At 40.0% G+C, this 12,097-nt stretch overlaps 1 protein-coding gene across 18 annotated transcripts in view; it reads right to left on the bottom strand.

Annotated features, from left to right (window-relative positions):
• Window positions 1-2,363: 2,363 nt before the first annotated feature.
• Window positions 2,364-12,097, bottom strand: part of MAGI1 (membrane associated guanylate kinase, WW and PDZ domain containing 1) — a 337,673-nt gene continuing 327,939 nt past the window's right edge. For 6 of the 18 annotated variants that reach the window (XM_039388371.1, XM_027722929.2, XM_039388375.1 and 3 more), the window contains 6 exons: window positions 11,496-11,586; window positions 11,311-11,374; window positions 10,152-10,298; window positions 8,880-9,018; window positions 6,812-6,900; window positions 4,727-5,225 (listed from right to left, as the gene is read on the bottom strand). In XM_039388371.1, the coding sequence (XP_039244305.1) occupies window positions 5,169-5,225; window positions 6,812-6,900; window positions 8,880-9,018; window positions 10,152-10,298; window positions 11,311-11,374; window positions 11,496-11,586 (587 nt within the window). In that variant the 3' untranslated portion in view covers window positions 4,727-5,168. Of the gene's footprint in view, window positions 5,226-6,811; window positions 6,901-7,007; window positions 9,019-10,151; window positions 10,299-11,310; window positions 11,375-11,495; window positions 11,587-12,097 lie in introns of those variants that run through there. The other 12 variants (XM_039388374.1, XM_027722930.2, XM_027722936.2 and 9 more) reach the window with 7 other exon arrangements.

Genomic DNA, 12,097 nt, shown 5'->3' with positions numbered 1-12,097 from the left:
TGGTACAACAGTATCATGCTGTGAGTTCATGCTAATAAAGGCAGTAAGGAAAAGGAAATAAGTATGCCTTAAATTCTGAAAATAATCTCTGACTCGAAGCTCACATTTGAGTGGCAGGCTGTCATATCATGGTCAGTCCCAGCCACTGAATTCCTACATGCTTGTGGCAGCACATATTTTATGCTTCTCTCTGTCCTGAAACCCCACAATTTTCCATTTGTGTGACATTTTACTGCCTCTTCATTTTATACCAGGAAGAAATGCTGATGGATTGGCATCACATCCAAAACAGAAACTGGCATCATTCTCAGACTCACGCGATTTACAGCAACTGCTAAGTAAATTGGGATACTTTTTTTAGTTCCCACTCTTCCATTTTTAAAAATAAATCTTAAGAAAATACAATCCCAAAGGCCTAACAGGCACACATTTACAGATGGCAGCAGTGGGTCATAAATGACAGATTTTCCTGGTACTATTTATGAGAGCTAAATACACTCAACATATTATGAACCATTTGTAACATTCTTCAGCAGAACAGTCAGCCAAGAGACAGAGCTGAAAGCCTGTTGCAACAAAAGGTATCAAAGTGAGGAGGAGAACAGTATCTATAATTACTACTCCAGTGATAAAACAAGGATAGTACAGCAGATGGATTTAACACAAGATCACTATTAAATAAAACACTGGCTCCAATACCAAGGAATGAATATTTAAGAGGGAGTGAATTAAGTAAAAGTGTATAAAGGCAGCAAACAGCTCAGTTAACCTAGAAGTAATGTGTAACTCTAACCAAAGAGATCAAACCCCACACAATTCTTCATGCTGGTTGAACAGCCCTTCTGCTCACAATTAGGTATTAATCTATCCAAATGACAGGACTGAGCATACTGATAGCATGGGAACCTGGCCATATGACACTCTTAAAAAAAGGTGTAAAACTCAAATCCAAAACAAAATCAAAACCTAACAATATCAATTTACAGAGCTTTTTCACTTACCACTTAGAAACGTTTCAGTTCTTCATCAGAAACACACTCTAATTCATCTTTTCGGCAGCTTCATAGTTGTAGAACGTTGTTTAACAAAACAGGAGCCAAGTTACAATCTAAAAAAGGGTTTCTTGCCATTTTTAGAAGTTTTGAAAAATATTTTATGGTCAAAAGTAAGGCTGAAACAAATTAAAGTAACTAAGGCTGTACCAAAGAGTATGGAGCTGCAATGTTCATGCTTCAGAGCAGGGCTCCAGCTCCCAATGGGTTTGGAAGCAGCAGAAGGGATGCCACCACTAACAATGCATTTTGAATATTATTCTTTTTTTTTGTCAACTTGCAGTGTTTTTTAAATAAATGTTTCTGTAATTTTGGTATTATCTATGTAATATCTTCTTTAGCTGAGATTCAACACTTCAAAGACACATTTCAAAAGCTTGAGACTCACCTACTCAGCTTTGTGAGATTATTTAAACTATGCTATAACACAAAAAAGGAGAGGAAAACCAGTAGTAACAGCAGAAGGCACAAGTGCAGAACCAATGTATACCATTATAATATAATTTCAGGGTAGAAAGGCATTGAACATCATAAAAGATCCAAACCTAAAATACCCAAACACTTTCTCGGCAATATTTTCTCACTGAAAATATCCAAATGCTATGACCCATCTATACCCCTCAGGACTGAGGCTGCATCAGACAAATCCCTTTGAGAATGCTGTGACTGGAAACACAAATTATTCCCTGGTGACTCTCCTCAGTTGCCTGGACTCCCATCAGGTTGGCTGAAGCATCAGGAAAACAGATGAGTGGAGCCTGACAAACTACGCAAGATTTAAAAGTTATTTTTAAAATCTATGTAAAATTAACAGGTTTTCAACCTTAAAAGTCTTTCTACATTTCAAGAACTAAGAGATGGGAGACACAGAGTGTTGGTGATGTGTATTTATATGTATGTATGTGTACGTATATAAAAACACACACATATAAACACACACACACATATATATATATGGCACTAACAATTTCAAAAACAGCAACTGAGTAGTTGCTCCTTGTCTTGATTTTACATGGCCACACATACCAATGTGCTATGAAGAATCAATGATATTAACCTCAGACACAGTTACAAGCCCTGCCTCGCCTGAAACTTTAGTCTCTCACTATTTTGGGGAAGGAAACTTTATACTGGAAAACCGGGAACCTTCGCTTTAAGGCTTGTCAAATCATTATTACATATTTAATGGATGATTAATACATTTTTAATGGATGGTCCTTGGCAACCGTGACCTACAGTTTACTAATTTAGAAAGGGATGAGCAAGTAGAATTAAGGTGTAGTTCCTCCTTTATCACTACACTCGCATGCATGCTTTGTATGGAAAACTTTATTTGATAATAAAAATAGCATTCACAGACTTTCTCCTTCTTTGTTGCTACATCATATACATAGTGTCTGTTCCAAGGAAAGAAGCTCGTACTGGGTAAGTCCACATCTACTCATACTAGTGTTATGTATAAACCCAATTAAGTCAAATAAAGCTATGAACAATGTAGTATTTATATATGCATAGTGTTTTATAAAAAAGATTGGCCCACATACTGCTTTTCATCAACACAGAAAGAGCATTATGTCTATAGCACGTTGCAAGAAATGATGACTGGAGAATATAGACTGCATACAAGTGCTTAATAATACATAAGCAGGCCCATCATGAAGGAAGAAATGATATTCAAACCAACAAAAGCTTTAGAATTACTTACACAGTCTCCCCTTTTAAAACCGCTTTACATACCTGATTCAGTTTACATTAAAATATATTCCCTGAATCAATTTGTTCCATTTTCAGAAATATAAACACTTAATCACATTCCTCACAGCTAAATTTTGTCATAAATCCTCTTTTATACAAGAAAAAGGCAACAGTTTTGTTTTTTTTTCCAACAGGCTCTATTAATTACAATTTAAACTGTACACACAATGATCGGCCATCTTCTTTCTTAGTTTTGTTTTTACAGTACCATGGCAACAACAGTGATAGACTTGCAATGGTTTTGTGTTCATATGGAGGATGTGAGTCAGTATACACGTACACAGCAATGCACTGTAAAAAGCAGCAGTTTACTTTAGTGGTCCAACAGTAACGGCAAACATTTTGGCTCAGCTAGGCAGTAATCCATTACATCTTATACCAATGCTACAGCAGACTTACCACACAACTTGCAAATTTAAAAATACAACTTAGAAACTTGCAGGTTTCCCTTTTGCTGCTGTTCTCAAACTCAAATTTACAGCATACAACCAGTACAGATAGGCTTCTACAACCAGGTTGTCCCACTGATTGCCTCTTTTTGCCTGTGTTTTAATTTTGATTTTTTCTTTTTTCTTTTTTTTTTTCTTTTCAGCAAGTGCACTCCTTTTGTCTCAGTAAGGATGAACCAGTAAAACAAAACAAAAAAAACCCTAAATACAGAGTGATAAGAAGAGAGAGCTTTTGGAATTTGGCAAAATTAAGAAAAGCCCACTGGTTTTTGCCTGAGCAGAAGGAATACACCTACTCCCAGAGGGAGGACTGAGCTCCCACCGCATTGTGCCTTGTCCCAGAATCCCGATCCCTTCCCTTGCTTCCAAGCAGACACACAATACCATGCATGCTGGGGTTGCTGTCCATATACAGCTAGAAGATGAGCAGGGCTGCAGCGGCTGCCTTAATGACATATCATTACGTGTTGCTGAGGCTAATGAGAGATCAACAGTCTATATCAGCATGTGACACAGGCATGGTGGTGACCAGTCCTTCTGCCTCTGTGCATTCTGTCGAGGGGGCCTGAAAGTATAAACTGTTCATGGAACAAACTAGAAATTCCTCATCGTAAATCATCTTGTGCTGTGTGGGTTTGTATTTATTTTTTTTATTATTTATTATTATTATAAATATCCTTCATTGAAACAGTAGTCTCTTCAAACAGTTCTCGCAATTTTAGGAACATTTGTCTCTTTCTGTTTTAATTCCTTCAGCAGGAGCGCTCCATTCCTACTGAGATGAACAATTTTCTTCCTTCCCCACCCCCAACCCTTAAAAAATTTTCTACATACAGTGTAGCAGTGAGTCACTAGAGAACAGTCTGGATCAAATTATTCAAACTTGGTCATAAAATCCTTTGCCTATATTATATTACCGGCTACCCCCACTTACTATAATGGGGAGGGGGGAGAGTAGCCCAATAAAGGAATTCATTTTTAAGAAATCTACAAAGAATGTAGAAACAAAATTTTATAATCCTTTAGGACCAACATTTGGCAAGTAATTAAAAAAAAAAGAATACACTGAAAAATACTTTCTTTAATATTATACATCAGGCACAACACTTTTTTTTTTTTTGTTATAAGATTTCATCTGCATAAAAGGTTTGTAGGATCAGCAGGTGCCGGATGTCTCCTCGTCTGCGAAAGCCAGATGGTCTCAGCTCCCGCACTCTCTGCTCTGCTCCCATGGTGTGGGGAAGGCGACAGGGACCCCGGGGAGCCCCTCAGATGCTGAGGTCGGTGCTGCACTCCTTGTAGGGCCGCCTGCGCTGCTCGGGCGGGTGCCTGCGGCTCGGCTCGTGCTTCCAGCTGGGCTCTTCCCTCTCCCGGTGGCCGAGTCGTTCCTCCCTGAGCCGTCTGTCGGGCGACCTCTCCCTCCGCCGGTCGGAGGACTTGGCCCGCCGGTCGAGGGAGTTCTCTCTTCTCCGCTCGGGTGACCTCCTCGGCTCCGTGAGTCTCTCCAGCGACCGCCGCCGGCGGCCAGGAGACCGCTCTCTGCGCCTCTCAGGGGAGAGGTCCCTCCTCCTCTCGTGTCGCTCCCGCCTCTCCAAAGTGTTGTCGGCACTCCTTGTCCCCTCCCTCCGCTTTTCGGGAGACCTCCTCTTCTGCCCGTTCACCACTGCCCTCTCCGGCTGCCTCTCGTGCCTCCTCTCCGGCGACCTCTCCGTCCTCCTGCCTGGCACGTGGTCGTTGGTTTTAGAAGTCCCATTCCAAGTGTGGTGTTCATTGGGATGTCTGCTAAACTCTCTGCTGCCTTTTAGGTCTCTAACGTAAGTCCGCTTGTCCCCATGTTGTGATGATTTGTGAAGGTCTGGTGGATAACTGGACTCCGATGATGGGTGCTGCCGTCGGTCGGATGGCACGGGTTTCATTTCCGATACATTTTGTGAACCTGTGGCGGGACTGTTCCTGTCACTGCTGGGGTCTGAAAGAAAATAACAGCAAAGCGTTTGGTACCGATGCCTTCCGCGGCGCCGTGACACCACTTAGCACTCTTCAGACTTCATTAGTGACAAAAACAAACAACTGTTAAAGCAGTCAGCGAAGGCTAACCCAAGCTTTTGTTAATTTAACTGTGAACAAGGAGAGTTACAGGTTAGTACTGGTGCTGCTCTGATCGTTAGCCATGTTTTGGTCCAAGCTGATATCATCTTTATGCTCTTCTGGGCACGGGGCATTTTACATTTTCCCCAAGTCCAATTCATAATGTTTCAGTTACACTACTTTCTTTCCAGTGGAAAAAAAAAATAAAATATTATAGTTTGGGTTGTTGGCTGGTTTTTTAAATAGTTTCCAATAAAGAGGGCCTTTAGGAAACAATTTGTGCCTTTTAAGTCATTACAAAGAACTGCCTTCCAGGTGTGGGAGGCTGTGGTTCAAATAGCAGAAAATGCGCAGAAAATAGAATTGATTATTACGTTTTCACCTTGTAAAATAACATTTTGAAGGTGTGAGAATTAACTGTAATAATACAATTTCCATTTCATTTAAGACATCACTTAATCTCACTTAGTTCTACCATGTTACGAAAAGTCCTAGGGTAGATTTTGGTTTTGCCACAATGATTCAAACAACGATGACAGAAGTTATGATTTTTTCATATCAAAGCAATGGAAAGATATTGTAACATGTACGATGGCTTTGATTCAAATCTAATCTCCAGTTCATTATTTTTTATGTAGTATTTGAGGTAAAATAGAGCTGAGCTACTTCTGCAAGACAAACTGCAGAGCAGAAGTACAAAAACAACCCTCAAACTAAACCCCAGCCCTGCGCTGCAGCTCAGCTACAATTACTGCTGTCATTTGTAACGGATGTTTATGAATGATTCATTACAAACACGAAAAACATTAAAGTAGCTGTGCTGCCTTAATGCAAGTGCTGCTTATATTTGCTTATTTTTTTTCTTTTTAGAAGTAACTCCTGCATGGCAGCTTGGCTGCCTTTAGCCACTTCCTGCCGCTCACACCCAGACACCCACCTCGAGGTGGGCTGTCCTGACGGCAATGACTGAACACCCTCACAAACACTTGTGGGGACAGATTTTTTTTTCCCCCTCTTTTTCTCCTTTTTGTCTTCCCTCCCCCAGGACAAACCCTCTACAGGCTCATTCCTCCTGCCAGCAGGCCAAGCATCTCCCATTTGATGGCATTTCCATTCCTGAGCTCGGGAGGGTCGGCGTGTGTGCGCGTGTGAGAATTTTGTGATTTCCAGGTGAACCCTCTGTTGTGACCCACGTGTGGGTAATTTTGCTTATTAGGATTTTCAGGCAGCAGCTGGGGACCACACTGCTTTTCCTTGGCTGTAAGCATGTGGCTTGCAGCAACCTGGCTAATCACACAAGGTACAAGCGAGGCTTAAACGTGTCCTGTGGTGTGTGTACTTACAATTCAGGGGACGCAGGGTGTTCGGGATGAATTGCTGTACATATAAAATATAGCAAAGCGGAAAGCAATGTGAGGGAATTAGGCCACAGCACAAAAACACCTAATATTGATTTTAGCTACAAACCGTAGTTTGATTATGGCCCATAAGGTAGAAGCAAGACTCCCCGAGCTTGTCATTTCTCATACATGCAGCGATATTAGGAGGTATCATCGCTGAGGAAGGAAGAGCCCAGCACCAAGAAAAGTGAGAGAAAGAGAAAGAGAAAAGTAGAAAATTTAGATTCCCTATAACAAAGATGAAAGAAAGAAAAATCTTCATATTTTATCTTAGAATAAAGAAAGTTTATTTTTCCAGTCAGATTGTCTAGGCTTCACCCAAATATAAGGCTGCAAAGACAGCAGTTGTTATTATTGTGACATAAAGAGACATCTAAGAGGTGATTCAATAACCCAGACAACGAGAGCATCCATTCTAAAAGACAGCTGGAACAGTGACACAGAATGTCATAGAAAAAACATTAACAATCAAACAACAACGAAAAATAAAGTTCACCAGAGACCACAACATTAAAAATAAGTACAAAACTCATTACAAAAATATACAGCCTCATAGAGAAGCACGTTCCAATTGAGTCAGAAAAATATTGGAACTTAACATTATTAGAGGAACCATTTGCGACTGCAGCGAACAGAACAAAGAGAGGAAGGAGTCCCAAATGTTACAAGGATATTCTTTACAGTAGTGCAACCCCTGTATATTAAATCCTTGCTTGGAGAACAAACTTTTAGTGGTTAGCATTAGCCAAAAGAAAATTGGTGGTGGATTTCCATCCTCAGTGCAACAGACATATGCTTTGAGAAGTGAAGCACTTAATTTACAGGGTATTTATGCAGTCTAGCATATGATACAGTACTGTACATCCAAAGGAGCATAGGAAAAGACAAAAGTAGAAAGAACATTACAGAATTTCAGTGCCATCATTGAACTTTCTGGTGTGCTATTTATATTACAGAAGTGTAAACCCACAACTTCCCTTCCATATCGTTAAACACTTCAATTGTTTGTTGGTTTTACTCTGAATTGGTCATTTTAAGTTAGTAATGAGCAGACTGAGCAGAAACCCTCAAACATGGTACAGTAAATGAAAAGAAAATCTAGTTCATAAATTGTGCAGAAGGGTTTTGTTTCTGGGGTTAGGACATGGAGAGAATGATAAACACAGAACTTACTGACACAGAAATAACCCAAATAAGGGGAGGAAAGTATAAAGGACATCCCTTCAATCATCAGTTTCTATAGAAACCTCAAAGACCTTTGGTTGGGAGTAGCCCTCCATCGAGGGCACAATATTTGACAATTATCTCAAATAAATAAGACATAATTATAATATTAAATAGTGTGCTAAGTTAAGCCACCCAGCAATCCAACCTCCAGGGGAAGAAAAGGAAATCTAATGCAATTCTTAGTAAGAAACAAGGACTGACTGTTTCCCCCAAGACACACATGAGAGCACCTTTTCATAACCTCCTCACCTTTTCAGACCTTACAAATTAACTAGTTGAAACCAGCAGACAGTTTAAGGGGGAAGAAAAGGGCTCAGGAGGCCAAATCAATATACTTTTGCAGTAAAGCTTTTTCTTTTTTTCCTTCTTTTTCTTAAATAACTTTATAAATATTTACATAAATATTAAGGAAAGGCAAAAATCTCATAAGCCATCTCGGCATTCATGTCTATGGATACAGACAGGAACTAAGAGAAAAACCTAACCAAAAAAAAAATCACTGCTTCAGAATAGTAACTTGGGATCCCAGTTTTTGCATTGATTAGAAGTAGAGACCTATTTAAAACAACAATTCAGCCGCTGAGAAACAGTTTGGCACAGTTCAATGACATTCCTTGTTTGGCTGGACAAGACAATAAGGTTTTTTGTTTTGTTTTGTTTTCCTCTCTGATCACCAAAAAATACTGCTATGATGATCTTGCCTTACACTGCGCCCCAAGTCCATGGAAGCAAGCAAAGGATGAAATGTGTAGAAAATTCAGCACAAGCGAGGCAATTATATGTTGCAAAGGTTGGTAAGACACTGGTGAGAAAGGAAAATAAAAAAGAATTCCCGCTTCAGATCTTGAGACAAATCATTCATGGAGTGATGCCAGGGAAGAAAGGAATGTTTTCATAGTTTGACCCACCATATTCTGGGACTGAGCCATCTCCACGTTTCAGAAACAGGCGGACCTTGCGGCCACCATTTTTAATCAGTTCGATGGCCCGAGCGTGCTTCATGTTCTTGGTGGTTTCTCCATTGATCTCTAAGATTTCATCACCAATCTGTCAATGTAATAAGAGAGTCTAAGATTAGAACCAAGTCCCCACAGGGATCCCCTCCAGCACATCAAAAGACAATGGCCACAGCAAAGGTGGAACAACTATGCACCAGGTGAAGCTAAAAAAGCCCAACTCCTTCTAGTGACAGTCCACAAAAACCAGTGTGCAGGGGCCTGGAACACATGAAGGCAATGGGGAAAACTTGAAGTATAAAAATATTTCATTGCTGTTTTGCAAAACCACATCGCAAAACTGTATTGCTCAATAGTAAGAGCAGTGCTAGAATTGTTGCTATTCTACTTAGTTTTGATTATTTGTAAAGTCTTCAAAGTGATTGTTTGTTTCACAGTCTAGCACAACTGGGATGTTCACAGAGCTTTTTCAGGTCTGTTTCTCACTTGGATATTGATACTACCATGAACCAGCAAAGCTGCTTTTGTAAATATAACCATTTATCAGGAAAGAAAACAGGGCTTAGAAGAGGTTGTCAAAGCATTGACTTCCAAAGGGCAGCACTGATTTTTCATCATATTTTCATCAGAAAATTTTTGGACCTATAGACCTACCCCTAGCAAAAGAATTTTGCAAATGCCCTTCACATGACTTATGTGGAGAAGAAAAAGATGTATGCGGGAAAGTTATAATGCATTCTCTAACAGAGGAGCAAGGAGTACATAAAACGTGCCAATTTAATTTTTTAGTAGGCCTTTTGTAACATATGCCCTTGTTATAATATTTGTAATTTAGCTGATATGTGAAGTTAATGCTAATCAAAAACCACATTGCAATTTTGTAACCTGTGGGCCATACACATGCTCTGTCCCTACTCTGCCCAGTAGCAGACAAAGACTGTGGCTATTACATTTTCACTGCTCCATGCATCCCTGTTAGGCTTTAAAAGACAGATTATGTGTTAGAATCTGGAAAGCAGGATTGGAAGAAGGGGGTGAAGTCTTCCAATGAACACACACTGCTACAGACTGCATACAAAGAGTGACAGATGCCAACGACAGAAGTAAATAGGAACCACTTTCAGTTAACATTTAATTTCCCTTTTAGCTGGCACAGCAGAAGGGAGAGGCAGGGAAGTCAGCTAATTCCAAAGATATGTGGTATTAAAATCAGCTTGTGCATACCCTCATTTTCCCACATCTCTCAGCTGGACCATCCTCAGCGAGCCGCAACACGTACAGATCCATATTATACTCTCGGCCACCTCGCAGGCTGAAGCCAAAACCTTTGGCTCCTCTTTCCAGCTCAACAGTGTAGAAGTCTTGGTCCTGCTGGAGAGAAGAAAACAAACGCCCAATTGAATAGGAAGTCAAATAGTGCTCTACTCCCATTTTGAAATTATTCAACAACGAACAATATTGTTTTTGTTACTGATAATTAAAAATAGAAAATCAGTTGAATTTTCACACACAGATTAGGATTTGCTTCTTCCTCAGATTCCACTCTGCAATTTGGAGTTCTGGTGGTGGCCTGTGAAGGGCTTTTGGAATGAATGGGCTTGGCCATGTCCCATGGTGCATTTTTGGGCACTTTTTTTACACACCACCTCCTGTGCCCAGGGCAGAAAGGCCTTTTTGTGGAGGGTGGTTAGCGTTCTACCAACTGCACAGAGGGTGAGGACAACCTTACTTCCAGTGCCAGGCTTCAGTGAAATGTCTAATGGAACTTGGGGTGAGTGTGTGCTGGCTTTTCCTTTTTGTTACCACATCATCTATTCCTTTGCATGAAGCTCAGAAGCCTGGGCATTGTTTTCCACAAATGCTATTATGGGAATGTTTTGAAGCCCCTAATAGAAGAGCTTACTTCTGGGATGGCCAGTGGCAAGGAAAGTTAACAGTGAGATAGATAATCTCTCTAATAAGATGCCATCTGCGTGAGCTGGAACACTCCAGCCATTGCCCCTTATTAAGTTTTCCTCTTTTTTGTCCTCTGAATTTATCATTTGCACGCAACAATACTTTCTGGAGAGGCCCCTCACAATATACAATTCAATAAACAAACACATAAATTATTACTGCCCTAAAAATGTCAGCTTTTTTCCTTTATTTTTTCTTCCTCAAAGTCTTGATGAGAATGTGTTGGAAATGTTTCTCAGCTGAAACAACAGCAACACATATTAAGAAACTAATCAGCAAATTCCTCTTTTTTTTTGAGCAAACAGACTGTGGGAGAACAGCTTCTCAGTAGGAATTTCCAAGGGAAATATTTGAACACAGTCAGCCCTCAAGCAGATTGGAAACAACAGTCTGTGGTAAACAAAACAATTAGAGAGGTGCTCCTTACCTGTGCTGCTTGGGGTGGTTTGAAATCAAACTGGGATTCCTGCTTTGGTTTGGTGTTGTTCCTGCTGTAATGAATGAGAGAAAGAGGGAGAGAAGAAAAATACAGCTCATGGGATGTGAAGGTGATCAAGGAGTAACCAAAGAGAGAGCATGTCAACATGCCCTCCTCAAGGAAAACAATCTGACCTGGTCTCCTGTGGTATTTGCTGAGGAGTATGTGTGGTTGTGATTGTAGCAATTTTTTCTGCATTGGTCAATAAAGTAGCATTGGAGGATTCTGCAAAATAGATTTTGTTTTTCATTATGAGGGAAGACCATTGGCTATTCACTGAAAGAAAAAGAAGTTATGCAAAGGCATTTCACTGGAAATCATCATTATGTTGTTTCTAAAGAACTTCAGATGGGCTCAAATTGCTCAATTCCCCAAATTAACAGAGTAATTATGTATATGAAACTGTACACTCATTTGAGAAATGAAAAAAAAAATTAAAATAAAAAAAATTAGGAAATCTGGATTGGAAACCCCTCTGACCTTTAGACACACTCAGAATGAAGACTTATAGAGGAAGGGTTGAACAGTGTTTTGTCTGTTATCTAATGACATGAATTCCAATCACTAAAGTCTCTAAATATGGTAGGTTGGCTAGATGAATTTTACAGTAGCTATAAGTATTCCAGAGATTATAAGCTTATCAGTCCCTTCCTCCATCAGAAACTGCAATCTTCAGTAGAATTGAGATGTGGCTTTCATCTAATACCTCGCAAGGTGATACTGAATGTGGCTAAAA

The sequence above is a fragment of the Pipra filicauda genome, unplaced genomic scaffold, assembly GCF_003945595.2.
Source record: "Pipra filicauda isolate LSUMZ 115617 unplaced genomic scaffold, ASM394559v2 scaffold63_size3267554_pilon, whole genome shotgun sequence".
NCBI classification, from domain to species: Eukaryota; Metazoa; Chordata; class Aves; order Passeriformes; family Pipridae; genus Pipra; species Pipra filicauda.
Note: the sequence above shows the minus strand (reverse complement) of the source record. Positions and strands in the feature narration are given on the sequence as shown.